General features: G+C 38.5%; 1 protein-coding gene across 2 annotated transcripts in view; it reads left to right on the forward strand.

Moving 5' to 3' along the window:
* The window catches only part of LOC131067014 (uncharacterized), a 132,593-nt gene that overhangs the window by 87,965 nt on the left and 21,955 nt on the right, over positions 1–22,673 (forward strand). For both annotated transcript variants that reach the window (XM_058001940.2, XM_058001941.2), the window contains exons 4-8: positions 10,592–10,722; positions 10,838–10,928; positions 11,070–11,152; positions 12,637–12,700; positions 12,854–12,968. In XM_058001940.2, coding sequence (XP_057857923.2) covers positions 10,592–10,722; positions 10,838–10,928; positions 11,070–11,152; positions 12,637–12,700; positions 12,854–12,968 — 484 coding nt within the window. The remainder of the gene's footprint in view (positions 1–10,591; positions 10,723–10,837; positions 10,929–11,069; positions 11,153–12,636; positions 12,701–12,853; positions 12,969–22,673) is intronic.

A 22,673-nucleotide genomic window follows, 5' to 3' on the forward strand; every position in this document is an offset into this window, starting at 1 on the left:
GAGGTTGATTGACAGGTTTGATACGAAGGATCCAGAACTCCATTTCAAGGAGTTAGCCCAATTGAGACAGTGGGGTCCTATCGACAGTTACATCTTAGATTTCTAGAGTCTATCGGTGTTGGTTACAGACATTTCGGAGGGGAGGTTGATTGTACTGTTTGTGGATGGATTGTCAGAGCCTCTTCGTGGTTGGGTGAAGGGACATGATCCCCCCACATTGCACGATGCCATTCGGAAGGCGAGAGATCTTGCACCTTCCGCTTCTAGGAGTAAGTTCACTCCTAAGGATCTAGACTTCAAGAGAGATAAGGATAAGAAACCTCTACATAAGGATTCTCAGCCTCAGAAAAAAGAATCAAAGAGGTTAGACAATGAGACACTGAACGAGTTGAGGCGGAAAAAACTATGTTTTCAGTGTAGGGAACCGTGGGATTTATCTCACATGTGTTCTCTGAAGGCTAAGGCCAACCAGATGGAGTACTTCTCTACTGACGAGTCACAGTCAAAGGATGAGGAGCAGCAGTCAGAGTCTGATGGTGAGAGCAGTGCCACTGAGGAGGGTTCAAAGAATGAGAAGTCCCTAGCTAGATTGACAGGTGCTCAAAAGGCAATTACTTTTAAGGTGCGTGGCACCATACAGGGACAGAAGGTGGTTGCTTTGTTGGACACTGGGGCCACACATAATTTCATAGATTCACAGTTAGTGGCTAGGAGAGGGTGGCAAACTGAAGAATATTCAGGATTCCGAGTCATGGTAGCTAGTGGTCACAAGTTACTATGCACACAGAAGATTACAAATCTTCGCATTAGATTGGGAGATGGTTACGAGCTCCAGGATGAGTTCTATGTTGTGGACATGGGTGATTATGATGTTATCTTAGGGATGACTTGGATGACATCGTTGAGAGAGTTTACTCTCAACATGGAGAGAGTAGAGATGAGGTTCCAGCATGAGGGCAGGACCGTGGTACTCAGAGGATTATCAGATGGCAGTTGTAGGGTAGTTTCTTTGAGGAGAATGGAGAGGTTGTTTAGACATGATGATGTTGAGTGGGCAACGGAGTGCTTGATTATGCCAGCATCACCAGAGCCATAGGTTAAGAGTCATCCGCCTGATATGCAGGGCATCCTTGATAGACATGCCAAGGTATTTGGCAGTATTCCACATGGCGTTCCTCCAGATAGGGGGATAGAGCACGTCATTGAGTTAGAAGAGGGGGCTAAGCCCATTATGATCACGCCCTATCGTCATCCAAAGAAACACAAGGATGAGATAGAGAAAGCCATCAAGGAGTTGTTGGAGATGGGGCACATTAGGCAAAGCAAAAGCCCTTTTGCTTCAGCAGTTGTTTTGGTTAAGAAGAAGGATGGAACAATGCGCATGTGCATTGACTACAGGGCCTTGAACAAGAAAACCATTAAGAACAGGTACCCCATTCCAAGGATAGATGAGCTGATAGATGAGCTACATGGGGCATGCTTCTTCACAAAGATAGATTTGAGATCAGGGTATCATCAAATCAGTATGAGGGCAGAGGACATTGAGAAGACAGCTTTTCGATGTCACTATGGTCATTTCGAGTTTCTAGTTATGCCATTTGGGCTAACCAATGCTCCTGCTACTTTTCAGAGTAGCATGAACCAGGTGTTCAGAGGGCAATTGAGGAGATTCGTTTTGATTTTCTTTGACGATATTTTGGTCTTTAGCAAGACATGGGAGGAGCATTTGCAACATCTTGAGGAGGTGCTATCTATTTTGGAGAGAGAGTCACTGTATGCCAAGGAGTCTAAGTGTGAGTTCAGGATGATAGAGCTTTTGTACCTTGGTCATATTATCAGTGCAAAGGGAGTTCCGGTAGATCCTGAAAAGATTAGAGCTATTGTTGATTGGCCCACGCCTACGAACCTTACTCAGCTTAAGGGATTCTTTGGCTTATGCGGTTTTTATAGGAGGTTATTTAAGGGGTTTTGTCAAACAGCTGTTCCCTTGACATATCTTACTAAGAAGGGGGCCTTCATGTGGACAGGGGCAGCACAAAGGTGTTTGGAGCATTTCAAGCAGGTGATGTCTTCATGTCCAGTTCTAGCTCTACCATACTTGACGAAGCATTTTGAGCTTCATTGTGATGCATCGGGTGAAGGGGTTGGAGCAATATTGATGCAGGTGAAGAACACCATCGCTTTTGAGAGTAGGAAACTCCGTGGTGTGGAGAGGAGCTATTCTATTTATGATCGTGAGATGTTGGCCATCATGCATGCCTTGGCCAAATTCCGATCCTACTTGGTTGGAGGGAAGTTTGTGATCAAGACGGACCACAACAGCATAAAGTATTTCATGAGCCAGCGAGACTTGAATGACAGGCAGCAGAAGTGGGTCACTAAATTGCAGGCTTATGACTTTGACATTGAGTTTGTCAAAGGGAAGAAGAATGTAGTAGCTGATGCCTTATCCAGGAGACCTCACATTTGTGCTCTTGTAGAGATTACAGGAGATTAGAGGGATAAGATTATAGCAGAATATGTCGGAGATACTTGGGCTTCTGGTTTGATTTCAGGTACTATACAAGATGACCGCTATGAGGTGATAGATGGATTGATCAGACTTCAGGACAGGGTTTATTTGATTCCGTCATCACTATTGAGAGAGCTGATACTGAGGGCATTTCATGATGCGCCTACAGTTGGGCATCTGGGGGTCTTCAAGACCTACAGGCAGATCCGAGATTGGTTCTTATGGAGAGGGCTCAAGGATGATGTTTAGAGGTATGTCAGGGAGTGTGCAGTTTGTCAGTGGAATAAGGGAGAGCACACGTTTCCTGCAAGTTTACTACAACCCTTGCCCATTCCGGACAGGAAATGGGAAAGCATTTCTATGGACTTCATCACTGGTTTACCACAAGTGCAGGGAAGAGATTGTATTTATGTGGTGGTAGACAGATTGACGAAGTTTGCTCACTTCTTTTCTATTCCTTCTACTTACACAGCAGCTCAGGTGGCAGATTTGTTCTTCAGAGAGATTTTTAGGTTGCATGGGCTATCGAGATTTATTGTTAGTGACAGGGATAGCAAGTTCATGAGCGCCTTTTGGCAGGAGTTGTTTAGGCTGTGCGGTATAGATCTTACACCTAGTACGAGCTACCATCCTCAGACAGATGGACAGACGGAGATAGTAAATAAATGGGTGGAAGTTTATTTACGGAACTATGTGACTACACAACAGAGAGCTTGGGTCAGGTGGTTACACATGGGGGAGTATTGTTACAATACCACATATCACATGACCATCAAGATGACTCCATTTATGGAATTGTATGGGTATGAAGCACCAAGCTTTATGGATTTGGCTTTGGGGGACAACAGAGTGCCCAAAGCCAAGGATCTGTTGCAGGATAGTCAGGATATCTTGAGAGCGCTCAAGGAGAATATACAACAGGGTCAAAATCAGCAAAAGTTTTATGCTGACCAACATAGGGTAGAGCACAGTTTCGAGGTGGGGGACATGGTGTATTTGAGGCTACAACCATATAGGCAGTCATCGCTCAAGAGGAGCGGAGCAGAGAAGCTGAAGCCTAGATTTTATGGTCCCTACAGGGTGATTCGCAGAGTGGGCGAAGTCGCCTATGAGCTTGAGCTTCCAGAGGGCAGTCGGGTACATAATGTATTTCGTGTGTCTAGGCTTAAGAAAGCCATTGGTCAGAGTGTAGTACCTTCTGCAGATTTACCCGCTTTGGATGAGGAGGGGAAGCTTGTGTTAGTACCTGAGGCTATTCTAGACACGAGAAAGAGGAAACTTGGAAACAGGATAGTGAAGGAGTATTTGGTTAGATGGAGAGACCTGCCGGAGGAAGATGCTACATGGGAGAATGAGCAGGTGATACAGTAGGTTGGACTGAGATTGCTCGAGGACAAGCAATTTCAAGGGGGGCGGACTGTAATGTCGGCACTTTAGTAGTTGACCAAGTGTATGTGCGTTAGCCTAGCTCTACATGGTCCCAAGGGGTAACGAAGGATTTAAGGGGATCCTGGAGTGTTTTGGCCTAGTCATTTCCAGTTTGGGCTAAAACGGAGTTGATTTACTTAGTTTTAGGCATACTTACTATTTTTAGTAAGTCAGCAGGACACAACAGAGGCTAGCTTTGGTGATTGGATTCGATACTCCTCGGCGAGAGCTTTCCGACGAGCTATCACTCGTGCTATTCGGAGCCCGATTGCTAATATATTTTAATGCCTGAAGTGTTATTAAAGCAACATTTAATTTAATTGTAAAATATTAAAGTGTTACTGTAATATTTATTTTATGGGGATGTGTGCAAATCAAAGGGGCACCCAAGGGAGACATAAGTGAATATTTTAATATGTTTTATATTGAACATCTTTTATCCCACATTGCTCAAGTGAGATGGGTCAACCCTTGGAGAAAGAATAAAAGGAAGCTTTTGTGGCTTCATTGAGCATGTTGAATATGAGAAGAAATTGATGTGTGAGTTGCAGATCCGTTCTTGGCATTAGAGGACGTCTATCCTCTCTTGTGACATTCTAGACGTCATTCCCTTGGGGTTTGGCCTTTGGAATCCACTGCTATCAGCTTCATTAACAGGCAGATTGGGTGCATCTCCAGCTACAGGCAGATTTGGTGTTTTGCTGATACCTTCTTCACTTCTTGACCAATGCTTATGCCATTCTGAAGGGATGATTTTATGAAGATATTGGACTGATTGAAGACTAATTAATACTGTAGCAGCACTGTAGCGCAGCACTATTAACGTTACTGTAGGACGACACTATTCACACTACTGTAGCGTGGCACTATTCATGTTACTGTAGCACGGCACTATTCATGTTACTGTAGCAGCAAGATGGGAAGTCATTGTTGGAACATTATGTCAAAAATGCTGGAGTATTTAGTGAGTTGAAAAATCTGTTATGTATTTGACTTTATTAATTCTGGAAATAATATCATATCAGCAGTAGTTCAATCTTTATGTTGTATATTATTGTAATTTCCTTCTAGTTCATGTTATGTGATTTTAATCCTATGCAAAGACTTAAAAACAAACAAACATTTCATTTCCGAAGCCATAAGAGGTTTAAACATTAAATGGAGAAATAAGGAGTTGGATGCAAACTGTTTGACTAAATTCCTATCAGTAGTTGGTTTAGTTTTTGGGCATTCTAGGGTGTCCATTATACCATTGATGACATTGATGATTACTTAGCCAAGAGTACTGAGGGGAAAGAACTAAAGAGGGATAATATAGTTTCCAATATAGTTAGAGATGAGACAGGAATGCGGATTGCGTAGGTGGTTATCTCGATTGGTGATGTGACTAGAGATGTGGCTACTCTTATGGATTACCAGATCACTTCGGTTGTCCTTGGATAGACTACAAAAGAACAAGAATTCTTGGAACTTGGTGATACGATTCGGCTAATCAATGCAAGGTTGGATGGGAAGATTGAGAAGAAAAATATGCATAAGAGAATATCAAGCTTAAAGAGTAAATTGTAGGGATGAGGCGTGAAGATCCCACCTTTGTCTCACCTATCGCAATTGACCGTGAACTCCATTTTGAACATGAGGCAGCGAGGAATACACATGTAGAGTTTGGTAAATGAATTGAAGATGTAACAAAGTAGGCAGATGATTTCCTTACTTAGTTTGTCCAGGCATTGAACAGGACGTCAATGCTTGCGTTTAGGATGCAATATTTGGAGGGAGTTTGGGATGATTTCCAACCTATATATGAGAGGACCATTCCCCGCCTCAGAGTGTTGAAGAAAATTCCGATGTCCACATTGGTCCGGGAGGGAGTTGTGCATGAGGGTGATATATATGATTTCCAGGGTTGGTATTGTTCATTGGCCATGCAGATATCTACTTATGAGCATGCACGAAGAGATTGTGCAGAGATGGAAGGATCAATTTAGGAGATACAATCAAAGATCCTTACATCTATTGAAGAATTGTTAGGGGTAGATGTCAGTGCTTCCAGTGGTCTTCACTTAGAAGAATTGAGAGATAAGATGATTCATGTCCATAGTTCGCAGAAGCTTATGCCAGATTGGGAGAATACTTTAGATGCTTGTTTCGATGCGTTGGATGTGATTGATGCTCAGCAGGAGGCTTTACCCAACATTACCATGGAGGAGTTAGATTCAGTTTTGACTATATTCCTGGAATATGCTGCTAGAGAGAGGGATGCAGGCCGAAATCTACTAGAAGATTCCCTTCTTGATGACTGGGTGTCATCCTATTGGATCACATGTTGGTGGTTCACTTTTGATGTAAACCCTAATTAGGGAAACTTTAGGGTTGTGTTGGCATGATCTTGGCCATTCATTTCATTTGAGGCTCTATATATACCCCATTGCCTCTCATTTGTAATAGAGAGATTTTTGTGAATTGTCGTCTACATGCTGCATACTTGAATACAATCATTGAAGTGTTGGTGATTTTGTTTAAGTGTTGTATGCATTTGTGGTTCTCATTGTCTCCAAGTTAGATTAGAATTTGCTTTCAAGTATTTAGATTGAATGAAAGAGTTGTTGAATACATTTGCGTGGAATCCATTTAATCCATACCACTTACGTCTTGCTGATTTTAAGTGTGCCTTGCGTGGTTAACTGGAATTTTATGCGAACTTAACTTCAATTGTTGCACGTCCATTGTTATGCATTGCTTTGATGGTATCAATGTTTGGTGGTAATGATTTGAATATATATGAAATATACCTTAGATGATTGCCCTAAGCTTGTGTCAAATTGTTCTTTTCATGGTGAGACCTTTCCTAGTAAGATTCCATTGAATTTGTTCATCATTTCTTGCATTCTAGGCTTTACAATAGAATTCCCAAACCTATTCCTTTTGTCCTTTTTTAAGAAATCTTCGTTAGATTAGAATCAAGAGCTTAATTGCAAAATCTTTAGTTATCGGCATAGCCTATTGCATATCCATGATATGATAAGATCAATCCGAACACTTGTGTAAGTCCCCAAGTGGAAACAACAATATCACATCAAGCCATTGGGTTACCCACATGTCAAGAACTAACTGTAGAAACCTTGGAATCGTCTTAGTTGATCAGATATTTAGCATCTGAGGTGATTTTGTTCAAGAGAGGGTAAAATACTTTGGTATTTTATTCTGTGTTCGTATGTGCATAATACACACATCAACAGGAGGCTATTAAAGTATTATTGTAATATTTAGCTATAATGGTCATTTAAGTAGTTTAGTTGGTAGAATGACCATTAAGGGAAGCTATTAAAGTAATATTGTAATATTTAGCGTGTAATGGTCATCTAGTTAGTTTTACCAACAAAGTTTTTCTGTATGATTTTTTTACAAAAATCGTGGGATTCATCTGGAATTCGAAGGCGGTTTTTCTTGTTTGGAAATTGAGGGTTTGCAGAATTGTGGTGGGTATCTTTCTGAAAATTACAGGCTGAAGTTTTTTGAAAACTCGAGGGTTTTTAATGTGAAAGATCGCGTCTTTCGATTATGAAATTGTGTTCTTTTTTCCAGAGGTGTCAGCACAACAGCTCTAGTTTTTCCGCTGTGATGTTTTGTCAAACCGCATAAGGAGTTTATTTAATGTTCTGTTTCTGTGTTCTTGAAGATTTTGACATTTCACACAAACATTACAAGATGAACTGATAACACAACTGAACCCACAAATCAAAGCATCAAAATATCTCATTAGTTCAACATAACATAACTATTCAGACTTGCTAGAGTAGTGAGAAAAGGTGGACAGTCATAATTTTTTTTACTGATAATTCCAGAAAGAGCTAATTCCAAAAGGTGTACAGTCATAAATTTCCGTTGATAAGTTTTAACTAATAATAACCCTGCTGCTCATGACATCGTAGAAGAATGGTGCATACAGTATTGTATTGTTCAATTTCAAATAAGATTTGCATCAACCAACAAGAACAAATTTATTGGAAGGAAGATAACGAACATACTCTCCACTCATGGATTTGGATAACTGCTGCAGGTTTGAAAAGAGCCCAGATCACATCGAAAACAGGCTAGACAAAGGTGAATAGTGCTACCATAAGTCTTCAACTTGACTGCAACACTTTTCCTAGCTCCAGTGATGAGTCAATACATGAAGTTCTCAATCCAAATGCCTGCCCAAACACTCTAGACTTGTTGTTACAGGTCTGGTAACATTTTTCTGTTATGCCCAGCAAGTCCACTCTGTCCCAGGCACCTAAACAGGTCTGGATACATTTGCAACAGACATCCAACTTTGCCCTTGACTACAACACAGGGTGGCAGGTCTCAGGAAAGCTCAAAATTCACCACAATTCTTACTTCCCACCTCAATGAAACCTTAGCACACCTGCAATCACTTGGCCTTTATACTGGAAGCAAAGAATATAAAAAATGCATTGCCAACTACCATAAGTCTCATGCCCAACTCACAGCCAACATGTATGGCCAGCTAGGGGTTTGGCTCTCATAGGAAAAATTAAAATCTTCACATAAAATTCTGAAATTCTGAAATCACTTAATAATCACGATGTCCTTCTGCTTGGTCAACAATTGTGGCTCCCTCTCCTTAAAAAATTGCATCCATGTTCTAGGATGAACCCTTAGAGATTCCTCAATTGCAGGAAGGAATCTTTTTTTATTCCAATCAAATATAGGTAGCTCTATCTCTACTGAGAAAGGGAGGAAGTTTTCCCATGAAATGCCTGGTTAGATACTCTCAATCTCTCTGTTATTATCAAATTATCATCTTTATGAGTCCATGGTGAGACAGGAGTTTTGAGTATCCTGTTTAGACCTCATTTGTCTTCCTTAGTGGTTAAAACAAGAAAAAAGCCATTTAATGTTCTCCGTGCTTACGTGAGAAAGCTTTAAATAGTAACTATAAAGATAATTTTATCTGCCCTCACATGTATATTTTTGAATAATGATGGATACCTTTGGCCTTAGGTGTGGCGAGCTTGTGCAAAGAAGGAGAATATTCTAGATTCTCTCCCTCTAGGAATACTGAATTCCTTGCTGGTTATGTCTTCATCCTTAATTGTGCCATCTTTCTCCCACTATTCGAAGGCTAGTGACTCTAGAAATTAACTCTTCTTTAAAAGTCACCCACAATCCCCTCATCACAGCCACTTTACATCTCATTGTGTTGGCGAACTCGAAGGAGAATGCATGCAACCAGTGTTCTAAAAAATCTCTACAACTTCTAGATTGCTGCACAACTCCTCATGGGTGGTCGGTTCCTTGTTATATCACTGTCGTATTTCGTCCTTCCCTGCCTTCTCTGTGTTCTTTGGAGATGAAGATAGCCCATTAAGAAGTTTGTCTGGTGTGAAGCTTGTGATTGTCTGCCATGTTCTATATCCCACATTGCCTTAGGTAGTTGAGGTGTCTAGTCCTTCTAGTGTAATACCATTGTCTTGCAGAGTATATTCTATGCCTTGCAATTTGTAACTTCTACTTTTTCATTCAACTGTGGATGATACAGTGTAGATTTCTTGTGTCTAATCTCATATTGTTGAAACGAGGATGCAATGAGATCTGATATAAATTTTGGTCCTTTGTTAGTGACGATCACTCTAGGTACCCCAAACCTTGTAAAAATTTACCAATAAAGGCACTCCACAGCCTTTTTATCCCATGCATGTTTTGTGGCCTTTATCTCCACCCACTTTGTGATGTAGTTTGTGTACATGAGAATATGCTTCTCGTTAGGAGGATTGATTGGTCCCACAAAGTCAGGCATCCATTTTTTAGAGGGTTCTATGACCAACTATAATTGCAATGATACCTCATGGGAATATGTGGTTTTTCCCATATGCTAACAATATTCACATCTTCAAACATAGTGCTTGGAATGGCAATGCAATCTTTGCCAGTAATAGCCTGCTTAAGACACCTTGTTTTCTGTCCTTGTCACTGGAAAATGGCCTTCTCATAGCTCATAATGGTGTGCCTAGAGGATGTCAAAGATCCCATCTTCTTGAACACACCTCATTATATTATTAGATCCAATATTAGATACTTATCCCCTATCTAGGAGAATGAGTCAGTTTGCTTAATCAATTTCCTCTTATCCTTTGGAGAGAAATATTGTGTAAGTTTCCTTGCAACAAGAAGTTAATGGTGTTTGGATACCAAGGGCTTTTTGTAGATACGGCAAATTGGTGCTCATTTGGGAAAACATTGTTGACAAGTGCTCTTTGTTCTTCTGATAGAATCTCAGAGAGAAAATTTGCAACAACATTCGTGTCAAGGCTTGTCAAGTAGTTACAATATATGGAGAAAACAATAAGTAGTGTGTAAAGTGAAGTAGATATTGGAAATTTATATACCCCTTCTTAATGTACCATCATTTATACCATTTATTCAATCACTACCCCTCAAATGGGTATACATTATCATACGTGTCCTATGTTGGCACTTATTATCAAATATGTGATTTACATTTATAGACAGCGTTTAGTTATGGCTTAACTTGTCAAGAACGCCATTCTTTTATATTTTTGATTTCCTTGGACTTATCTAGTATCATACTTACTGATTATGGTTTAAATTTATTTCCTTTCAAATCTATTGAGGTTGTAACAGGAGGCAAGGAAGAGGTTATTGGATGGATCTGAAAAATCTGGGGGCATTTTAGAACACCTTGGAACATCACCTACAGCTACTGACATTGAAAATGTCTTATTTTCATCGTCAGCGTTGTCACACTCATCAAGGTTTGTTCTTAGAACTATTAAATTAGAGTTTGATTAGTTTTTTAAATCAACAAATAAATATTGTCTTGAATCAATAAACAACTTTTTTAGTTTCTGAAGAAGTTGCCTTGTGCAGGTCTAATGGTTCGTTGTGGACAGGAAGCTTTTGGAAGTTGCTGAGCATTCCAAAATTTAATTGGGCATCTGATGTTTCTAAAGAAGATCAGGTTGGCTTCTGATGTTACTACTTGTTTGGTTTTCTAGCAAGTCATAGATAGTACCCTAGTTATGTTTGGATCTAGTGAACAAATATGAAGAAGCTGCTGTCTTGTTTGATGAATAATTTGGATGTTGTTCTTGACACACAGATTGAGTTACTTTCAAAAGAAGTAGAATCTCTTCGAGGAGAGATTGCTAGTGCTGATGAGCGAGAAACAAATCTCAATGCCCAGTAAGATGAATTTTTATTGAGTTATTTATATTATGATTATTCACATGTGTGAAAAACTATTTTGAGATATGATTTAGATGGGCAAAATGAAATCCATGTCTGGATATTTAATGTCCCCACTTTGAAATACAATTTAATGATAAATCATAATATTTAAATTAAAATCAAAATACAAAAGAATACAATTAAATATAATTAAATTTTAATTAAGTTAATAAATGTTCAAAGACATGAAATGAAAAGTTGTGACTCCCTCAAACATGAGATATACAAGGGAGAAGAGAACCTCATTTGAGGGGATGATTTTGGGGAATCAGAAGCGCAGATCTGATATAAATAAGGAGTGCAGATCTGAATGTGAAAGGTTGTGTTCCTTTCAAAAGGTAGAAATAATGAAGAGTTGCACTCTTTCAAAGGGTGCTAATGGTGGAAAGGGTGTGTCTCTTGCCAAAGGGGCATACATGATGAATAGGTGTGATCTCTCCCTCACATTGGAGGATATAAAAAGGAGAAAGTCTCATTTGAGGAGGACATCCAAGGGAGATCAATTTGAAGAGTAATTTATTATTCTCAAAGGGCAGCAATGAAGAGTGATGACTCATTTCTTATGAAGAGGTGTGACTTCCCACAAATGAAGATACAAAGAAGAGATTAATTAAATTGAGAAGGGGGAATTGGAGGAACCATCCATATGATCAAAGAAGACAAGTCAATGGATCAATATCTAATATAAGAATTAGTAAGGGTGAAAATTAGCAGACTTTGATATTTAAAGGGCAAGATTCAGGGCAATCCCAAAAGGGGACATTACAGGATACTCTTTGGGTGTTTGGGGAAGAGGCCACATCTGGATGTGGGAGAATTTCCTTGGTTTTATTACTGGAGATAATTCTTAACTGAAATTATTCAATTGTAGAAGTTCCATTCCACTCAAGTTTTAAATTGTGATGCAAACCCTATAAGAGTGCTTCTTTGATTTAGATTCAAGAAGTTTGTAGGTCAGTAAGCTAGTGCAAAAAGCAAGGCACTGGAAAACCAGTTGATGCTCAGTTACTGTTGGGCAAAGCTGGTGCAAACTAAGAGAAACTTTTCACTATTATCTCATCAAGCATGGATCAAGTTTCTAGATTAACAATATCAAATGCTAGAGTATATGTCTAGGATATTTTCAACTTTTCTCTCGTGCATTATTATGAATTGTGTATATCTTCATTTTCAAGGTGATGTTATTCTAGATGTTTGTGTGCAAATGTTATATTGCTGCAAATGTGGAACAACAATTTTATTTTATTTTGATTTGAACCATACAACCTCCTTTGGAAAACTTTCAAAAAAAACATTTCTTTTTGGGTAAGTTAACCAAATTGAAATATTGTAGTTGTTGTTTATTTGTACATGGAAACATACTGCTAGGGAAATGATCTTAGAATGATTGAAGCAGAAAGTAAATCTAACAATAAATTAGCTTATGTCATTGAGTTCAGGTTGGAGCATCTTGATGAAGTGCTTAGATGTGCTCAACTTGCAGGTTACTTGTACACTAGAACGGTAATTCTTGTCTTCTTTTGTTTTGTAGCAATTCTAACGTTTTTTGTTTCACAAATATGCTTCTTGTTTTTTTGCTAAAACTTATTATATCTAGTAATCGATCAATAGGAATCATGCTTATTTTGTGTTTGGTGTGTTGTATCTGTTTTGCAGAGATGGATGGCTCTGCCAGGAGAGCCTCCAATAGATGATACAGAGGTTGATGATTGGATACAAAGATTTGTAGTTCTTCAAGGATCATGCATTTTCTTCTACCTTCGTTCAACAGGTTATGCATGAATCACAAAGTCTACGTTTTATCTGCTGCATTTGTTTTTAGTGCTTATGTTTAAGAAGTTTCTAATAACATTCCATGTTGGAGAGCTTTTACATTATCTTACTGATGGAACCTCTGACTTATAGATCTGGCATTATTTTAACTAAATGTCATTGTTTATGCTCAAATGATTTCAAGCAGATTAAAAAAACTTGGAGTCAGAAAAAACTTGGCAAGCCTAAATTTTGAGGACTCTTGGCAAATAAAATAAATTTATTGGAAATACAATGTTACCAGGTACTACTGGTAAAGCCCGGGTCTGAGTATGGGCACGGTCTTGGCCTGGGTACGGTCTTGGCTTACCCTTGGGCACCTGGGCTCACTGTGGGTCCTTTCATGAAGGACCCACATTGAACCCAAGTGCCCAGGCGGTACCTGAAGCCATACCCAGTTGTAGTTTGATAAATTAAAACCTCACTTTCACTCTTCATCATTTTGGGTATGCGATTTCCTTTACCATCCTTTCCCATGTGTATCATAACTTTGTAACAGAATTTTATATCAGAATATGCTAACAAGCAAGTAATTAAATATCATTTCAATTGCATTTGTAAGCTGTAGCTATGAACACAGGGTTAGTAAACTTTATATCAGCATTAATGAGATTGATTTCAGTTGTTTTACATTATGCATATGTAGCAGCTGTTTGTTTATGTTTTGTGAAATCACTTTCCTTGTATTGTTAATGATTTGGCATTTTGTCAAAATGTTTGCAAAATGAAATTGAACCAACTTCTGCACTTGACACAGCTAGTGGGAGTGGCAATCTAGGTGATTGTGGTTCGAACCAAATATTGATGTTGACCTTGATGTTTCTGAGGAAGAAGAATATGAATGCTAAACATCAATTGTAATTGTAATTTTCATTGTGTAATGACATTTATGAGACTTAACTTTAAGTATCATTTTTGTAAATTATGAATATGAGGTATTGCTGATGTGTTTTTCATGCACATGCGAACATAGAATAAAATACCTTAAGTATCTTATCCTCTCTTGAACAAAGTTATTCGAATGCTGAAGATTTGGCTAAGGATCAATCGAAATAACTCCAAAGCTCTTATATGTAGGGTCTCTACGAGTGGATAAGCTTTGTTGGTGTGATGTGATTTTGCTAGATTCACAAAGGGACTTACATTTGAATGCCTGAGTGTTTTGATATGCTAGAAGTTGAGTCCTATCTACTAGCTGGGAGATGAAAAAAGAGAAAAAGATTGAGGGTTCAGGAAGTCTACTCTAAGACCTAGAATGCAAGAAGATAGATGAATGACGAGGTGGAGTCCTACTGGGCTAGGTCTCACCATCAAACTGAACAATTCGACACTAGCTCAGTGCAATCTTCTAAGGAACGTTTTAGGTATGTTCAAATCATTACCGTTAGACATTGATCACCATTCAAGTTAATGCATGAACAATAGACGCATAACAATTTGAAGTTAAGCTCATTCAATGCCAGTTGACCACGCAGGGCGCATTTACAATCAGTAAGAGGTTAGTTGTATGGACTAGGCAGATTCCACACGAGTGCATTCAACAAATTTCTCCATTCAATCTAATCATTTACCATCTAATATGAAGATCCAACAAGAAACCACGCACATTGCAAAAAACAACACATTTCACCATAACTTCAATGAAAATAGAGTTCATTTACAACTTAGGCAACAATTTCTGCCTTCTCCTCCTACTCTACTCTAATTGCTATTCTATTTACTATTTCTTTTCTACTGGCTATTCACTATTGACTATTAGCTATTCTAACCTCTATTAACTATTGACTATTAACCAACTATTAACCTTTACAAATGAAGAGCCAGAGCTTTATATAGAGAGCTCATTACAATTCAATGGCTCAGATTGATTTACAATCAATGGCTAGGATTACAAGATGGAAACCCTAATTAAGGTTTGTTACAGCAAACTCCTCTAGCCAATGATAAAATTACATTTAATGCATGAGAACCAATAGGAAACAGGGGTAGGTACATCGGAGTTTGTGCCTTCATGTATAAGTGTGGTTCATTGAATCTGGACATGCTAATGTGGACCCTTCTGACTGGAGGAATAGCGACTAGGATGCCACCTTGTCTTGCGTTTGTGCTTGGTCAAGGAACAATGAGCAATATTTCATGATACTCAATGTGATGATGATGAGAAGCTAACTTTGATTAACTTTTCTAAAACTATCTGCTTCTTCAACGTACCCTTGCATTGACCTTGGTTGATCCTCCTTCGTCCTTGGTATACTTGATGAACCTTTCCTTGACTCTCTTGTGTTTGATGAAGCCTCTTCATTGACAAGTCATTCCTTCTTCTCTGGAAGCTCATCTCTCTTTCAAGTGCTTGTAAGATCCTTCTTCTGATATCTTGTGATCTTGATTTTTCTTCCATGCATTCGAGGTGTCCTTAATGAAGATGAAGCTTGAAGAGGTCCTCCTCGTCTTGGCGTAATCTCCCTCCAACTGGATCTTGTTGATCTGCAAAACAAACAAAAGATGATTAAGTATACATGATATTTCTCACTTCAAACCATCAATAAGAAAACACTTAAATCAATTTTAGCTCGAAGTTGGAAGGAAAGAGCATGCTTATTGTCCTTGTTCAATCTACTTATTTCCTTCCCCTTGTCATTATAGTCTTAGATTGGATCCCTCTCATGTAAAGACACCATCATTTTTGACCCCAAAAAGGCTTAAGAGTAGGTTTCGCTCGGGTGCCTTGACAAGGTACCTAGTCCTCTTTGGTAATTCGCTCCTGTCCCTTTGGAAGGTTCAGGAGCGAATTTGGCACTTATGCTCGAATTCTTTGTCCTTCCTTACTTTCATTAGCTCAAACCATGATCCAAAGTGTGGACAAGGTCTTATTTCTTTAGGCAAAGCCCTTGGAGCAGGGATTATACCCAAACTAGAGGCAAGATATAGACTTTTGAAAGAATTCGCTCCTGTACCTTTGGAAGGGTCAGGAGCGATTTCAGCATTTTGCTCAATTTCCACTCAATTTCTCATTGTCACTAACTCTTCAAGGCTTTAGACTTCATAATTGTGTTCCCTTGAGGCATAGATAAGTCATTTCAACCCTAGAAAGGAGCTTAGGAAGAAGAATCCCTCTAACTTAGGTGTTATTCATATGGTTTAGAGAAATTTGCTCCTGTACCTTTGGAAGGGTCAGGAGCGAATTTGGCCTTTTGCTCAATTCTTCCTTCATAAAACTTCATCTCTCAACTTTTTCCTCATCAGAATTAAGTCAATTGCCTTCGAAATTGTTTAGGAATAGGTTTCGGTCACTAGCTAAGGCAAGATTCAAGACCTCCTAGGAATTTCGCTTCTGTACCTGTGGAAGGGTCAGGAGCGAAATCTCTCCTTTGGCTTAGTTCATCTCTTATTTCTCATAACTTGCCTTATACTTGTCTTTTCCAACCCTTCTCTCATCAAGATCATGTTAATTTGTCCTCAAATCTACTCCAAGCAGGATCCATTCAATGTCTTTGGTGAGGAATTAGGTCCTTTAAAGGATTTCGCTCCTATTCCTTTCGAAGGGTCAGGAGCGAATTTGTGGGATTTAGCTTGGACCTCACTCAAACACTCAATCTTCATCCTTATCTAAGTTGCCTTGGCCTAAGATCATGCTAAGAAGTCACCTTTAGGGGTTACCTTGCTCAAAAGATGGATTAAAGACAAGTCTTGACAATTTCGCTCATGTACCTTAGAGAGGTACATGACCCTCTAAGTAAATTCGTTCCTATACCTTTGGAAGGGTCAGGAGCGAATTTGTCAAATTTGCACAAATTCTCCATATTTCATCCTTCACTTTGTTTGAATTCACTTCAAGGGCATGTATGAATCAAGTCCCCTTCACTCAAGGCATAGAATCATGAATTTGATCCAAATGAGGGGCAAGAAGGTGCTCTGGGAAAAATTCGCTCCTGTACCTTTGGAAGGGTCGGGAGCAAATTTGGCTTCATGGCTCAATTTCCTCATCCAATCTTGTTGCAACTTACCCCAAAGGCATGGATAGATCAATATTCATTCAGTCAAGGCGTAGGAGCAAGGTTTTTGATCTAAGTTAGGTCCAAGAGAGGAGATCTAAGGAAATTCGCTCTTGTACCTTTGGAAGGGTCAGGAGCGATCTTGGTCAAATTCCTAACTCTTTCAAGGTCCAAGGGCATTCAACTAGGTCTCAGTTCACTTTAAGTCATTAATCTTCTTCCAATCGCCATGGGAGTAAGGTTTATGGTCCAAACTAGGTGTAAGGGAGGATTCTAAGGAATTCGCTCCTGTCCCTTTGGAAGGGTCAGGAGTAAAATTGACAAAGTTGCTCAAATCCCTAACATTTTGCGACCACAATTCACTCAAATTTTTGTCTAAGGGTGTCTCTAAGTTCAATCAACCTTAATCAATGCCTTTGGAGTCTAGATTTGATGCAAATTAGGAACAAAAAGGAGGCTTCAAGAGAATTCGCTCCTATACCTTTGGAAGGGTCAGGAGCAAATTTAGGTTTAGGGCTCAAATTCTTAACTTTTCCTCCAAATTCCTAAGTTCAAGCTTGTTCAAATTCATTCTAAGGGCAAGCTCAAGCTGATCTTCCTCTAATCCAAGCCTCAAAGTGAGATTTTCGTCCAAAATAAGAATCAAAATGGAGTCTTGGAAGATTTCGCTCTTGTACCCTTGGAAGGGTCAGGAGCGAATTTAGCATTTAAGTTCAAATTCTCAACTCTCTCAAATTTTCAAGTCTAGCTCTCATGGTCTTGCTCCTCCATAGTGGGAATGAGTGAATTTTGCATCAAACAAGGCTTGACAATGAAGTCATCTATCCAAATTTGGGGAAGAAACTCTCATTTGAAGAATTCGCTCCTGTACCTTTGGAAGGGTCAGGAGCGAATTTGGTGTTTTACCCAAATTCCTTATGGTTTATGATCAATTTTTTCTCAACTTAATGTCCAAGGTCAGGTCTAGGTTCATTTCTCCTTAGTTGATGCTTTGAAGCAGGAGTTTAGCTTGATTGAAAGGCAAAAGGGAAAGTCCTGACAACAATTTGACTCAAACGATTCACACCTTCATTCACATCCTCGACTTGACTCAATGGCATAGGTCTCAAAAGGCAAGACTCCTAGCATGATACAGTGACTTCCTCAAACTCAATCCAAACTCAACCCTAGAAACAAGTCCCAGGCCTAACCAAGGGGAGGCTTTCAAAAAGGAAATCCAAATTTACCTGTCCTGTGCTACTCATTTGACTCACTTCAACTCAAAAAGACCATTCTATCCAAATGTACCCTCTGGCGACCCTTCAATGCAAAGATTAATAGCCAAGACCTAAACGACTACGCCAGGAAGACTAGCCCTAGAAAGCAAAAAGCAGGGGTCCCCATTTGCAATGGGGCGATGTGTGAATACATCACAACAGGTATTTAAATATTCTATTTTTTTGCAATTATGAGTACCAGTGTTCTTATATATATATTCCTGTGAATTTTTTTTTGCCATACTGCCATAGCAAGTTCCGGTTCACATACCAGAATTGGCAACTTAAGTAAAATAAACTTAAATAGTGAATGAGAGGCATAAAGAATGAATTTAGACAATGCATAAGTCTATTTTGATCATAGTAGTGTTATTTAAATCAAGATTGAGTTGATAAACCAAAGGACTTGGGATTTAATAAGGAAAATTTTGGAAACTAAAAATAACTGAAATATTCATAAAAGCAGGAAAAGAAATCTGCTTTTGTTAGTTCAAGTGAAATTAAGGGGAAAAAAATGCTGGTTTCTATTTGGTACTGTTCAAAACAATTTTTTTTTTCCATTTATTTTTGGAACCAGAGCGGGGATGTGGTAGCAACCCCAAATAAGATCAAGGAGTATCTCTCACATGAATCAAGGTAGCACCTTTGGCATGTTTCTTGCCGCTATATCGAGTGGGATCAAAGGGCACTGTTAAGGAATATAGATTAGTGATAGAGAAAAACAATAGTCTTTTAATCTCAATGTATATCTGTTATTTACTTTCAGATTTTATCACAGTCTTCAGATATTCTTTCGTAAGGATAATCTCAGATTTGATCTGAGAATACAATAAGAATAATGCTATATAGTAAGAACAGGCTTTCAAAATGATCGCTGATAAGTATATATTGATCACTGATATATATATTCGATTTTGTCAAATAATAACTGATGAATATATTAATTATCGACTGCTTGCTGTATAACGTAATTGCCACGATTATTGATTATATTATCAGCAAGCATCGATATCATTGGGCATATATATTGGTGAAGGGTTATGTCTACGTAGGGGCATGACCCTACGTAACCATAACACTTCAACATATATTAGCAATCATCATTAGTTATGCACCGAATCATTTTGTCGTGCTCGATACTATCGTGCTTAACAATAACAATTCAGTGATAGTAATATCGAACATGACTTGATAGTCATCGGATAATACAATGATAACTGTCATTGATCTGCCGTAAGGCAGTCAGCAATATGTTAATGTTACTTTCATTCAATATATATATGTATGTGATTTTAATTGTATTTCCATTCAAACATATATATATATATATATATATATATATATATGTATTAGTTTACTTATAATATATTGCTTGCTTCAATCCGAATGAGGCTACATCCTTAACATGCAAAACCTCCATCAATAAGCCAAAATTAAGGCCTTTGAGGCTGCATGGACCTTGATGTTGCATGCCATTTTCATAATTTTTTCCTTTCTGAATCAGCTGTTTGTTGTCTTTCAAAGGATAGTGAGATTTTAAATCTTGATCCCTTCATTGTAATCACATTACAATGTTTACATCTATACATATATGGTTGTCTAACCAAAATAAAAAAGAATTGTATATTGCATTGTGATTTCATAATCATTTAAATTATTTATAATCTATTATTTAACCATTTATATAGGTTAGAACATTTTTCCTTCATAAAAAGTAAACAATTATGTTCTTTTAGTTACACCTACTCTATTGATCTGTGCAATTCAGGAATCTCTCTAGCCATCCATATATGAGTCAGTGTCATGAAAAATAGTGAAACATTGGTTTATAACTTTACACAACAAAAAGTGAAATGACCCCCCTACTTTTTTCCCTTTTTTTTTAATTTACAGCACCACAATGCACTTGTTAAGGTTAGGGAAGATAAACACAATACTGCTGAAAGATAACCCTTCCACTTTTTGATCACCAAGAGCCCAATGTGGGAAGGTGAGAGCATATAGTGAGTAGCAGATCGTTAGCTCCAATAGTCAACTAAAAGTACAATGTTAGGCGGCAAGCTAGCCCCTTCCGCCTATCCAGCGGGCAAAGCAACTTAAAGAAGGATCACTCAATCACTTTTCAGCAGGAGGACAGTCATTACAATTCTGAAAAGATCACTCTACCACTTTTTAGCGGGTGGACAGTTATTACAACTCTCAAACTAAGACCGCTCTACCACTTTTCAGCGGGAGGACAACTATTAAAATCATGAAAAGAGATCACTCAACCACTTATTCAGTGGGAGGATTATGAAAACTACTGGAAGTAACAAAATAGGCGGCTAGGCCATCCTCTTCCACAATTTTTAGTGGGAATACAAAATGTAAAATGCAACTAAATAAAGGCTGACCAGTACTACTGAATCAGTGTTACAATGAGAGCATTAGCTTGCAGATTACAATAGAAAAATGATATCCGAACACACCAAAAAGTTAGGAATCAATCCTCTAACAAATAAGGACTATATAGCATATGAAAAGTTCTTAAACAAGCAATTAACCCAGGTCTGATATGAAAAACAACAATTTGAAAATACAAACCACCAAGACCAGAATTCACCTAAATGTTCATAACTTCATCCTCGCAGCTCCAAATGATGTGAAATTAAATGCAAAGAGGCCCAAGAGACAAGGCGTCCCTCCCAAACCAACAAACCGCTGCAACTCGGATCAAATCATCACTGCACGCTTCCCAATACACTTTCGCATGGTATGACTTGGGAAGTAGGACGATTATCTCTAGAAAATTCAAATCAACTCCAAAACCCACACAACTGAGCAAAATGAATCGCCTAACACAAAGGAAGACATAGCCAAAATACCTAGAAGCGGCGACTAGACTCCCAAAGACTTATGAATGAATTTCACTTTTGAGTTCTATGCAACCAGCAAACTCCAAAACTGAAAAACACACTCCAAAATTCAGAAAACCACTAATATCTTCATCTTCGTTGAGCTCAATCTGCTCCTCTAGATGAGAAACAGTCACAAGGTTTAGCTAGGCACTATCTCGTAAGCAGGAAATTGAAGGCACTAGGAGGTATGCATCCCTCGAAGCAAGAGTCTGACAGGATTTCGACAACACTTCGTTATCATAGCAATGGATACCCCGAAAACAAGACCCAAACACTCTGATTTATAACTTTTTGGAGCTCCAAATTCAAATTCAAATTCAACTCCCTCCAAATGTCATGAAATGAAATGAAATGACCTCTGACTTGGATGCCCAAGCAATAAAATATTTTATTTAGCAACAATTGCATTTCTCCCTTAAGTGGCCGCCCACATAAGCAAATATTAGAATAATGTAAAGTTATAAACTTTTTTAATCAGAAATATCTTCAAGAGGCGTCCAAACTTAAGTTATAAAATTGATACTTTAAGCATCAAGTCGACCCCTTTTAAGTCATAACACAAGTCACGCCTAGGCCATGGGAAAAATATTAAAGTATTAAAAAATACGTTTTCTTCCATATATTGAATACTGCCAAAGAGAGTTGAAGGCTAAGGTCCCGAAAACTGCACTGCCTGAAATAGCTTCAAAACAGGACCACTGAAACCTACCAAAAATAGTACTTACTATAAATAGCATACTGCTAAAAATAGTAAGTGTTTCCAAAGTGATTTTGACCACATTCTGAGTAGCCATCACAACTTACTAAAAATAGTAAGTCTGGAAAAGTCTTCAGATTCATTTGCATGTTACACAATCGCGAAGCTCTCAAAAAACCCAGAAAAATGAGTTGTCCTCGCCTCTACTTACTAAAAATAATAAGTTGCCAAGCTCCATTGCTTGCTCTGCATGTAACATCATTGCGAAGCGTTCTGAAAACCCAAAAGGAATCTAGAACCCAAACTGGAAAACTCCAACATGCAAGCCACCAAAAACGCCGAAATATTCCCCTAGAAGTGGGAAACTCTAATATATGCTTCTGACTAGCCTACGGGTCTCCGGAATAGGCTAACAGTCAACTGAGCTGATTACTGCTGAGAAGGGGACATTACAAAAAGTCAAACCACATTATAAATGTATGCCTGACAAGGAGAGTGGAAATGGGTGCTAAAGTTGAGAAAGATGACACAAAATCACCTCCTGCTTTGGAAAATGTGAAAACTATTTGATGCTAGCCATGTTATTCTCAAAAATACTTTGCACAATGCTGCAAAATGCACAGAACCTTAAATGATATCCAACTAGTATAAAATATTCTCCCAGTTTCTTCCTTCTGACTCTTTTGACAAGGAGCTTTCCTTTCATAGGGTTGATTTGTATTCTATGGCTTCTGTATAATTGGGATAAACTTGCTTAAACCTTTTCTTTGTTTACTGCTTTCTATTTTGATTCATTTCCTTCATAGATTTAGTTCTAGGAAT

This window comes from Cryptomeria japonica, chromosome 3 (genome assembly GCF_030272615.1).
Source record: "Cryptomeria japonica chromosome 3, Sugi_1.0, whole genome shotgun sequence".
Taxonomy (NCBI): domain Eukaryota; kingdom Viridiplantae; phylum Streptophyta; class Pinopsida; order Cupressales; family Cupressaceae; genus Cryptomeria; species Cryptomeria japonica.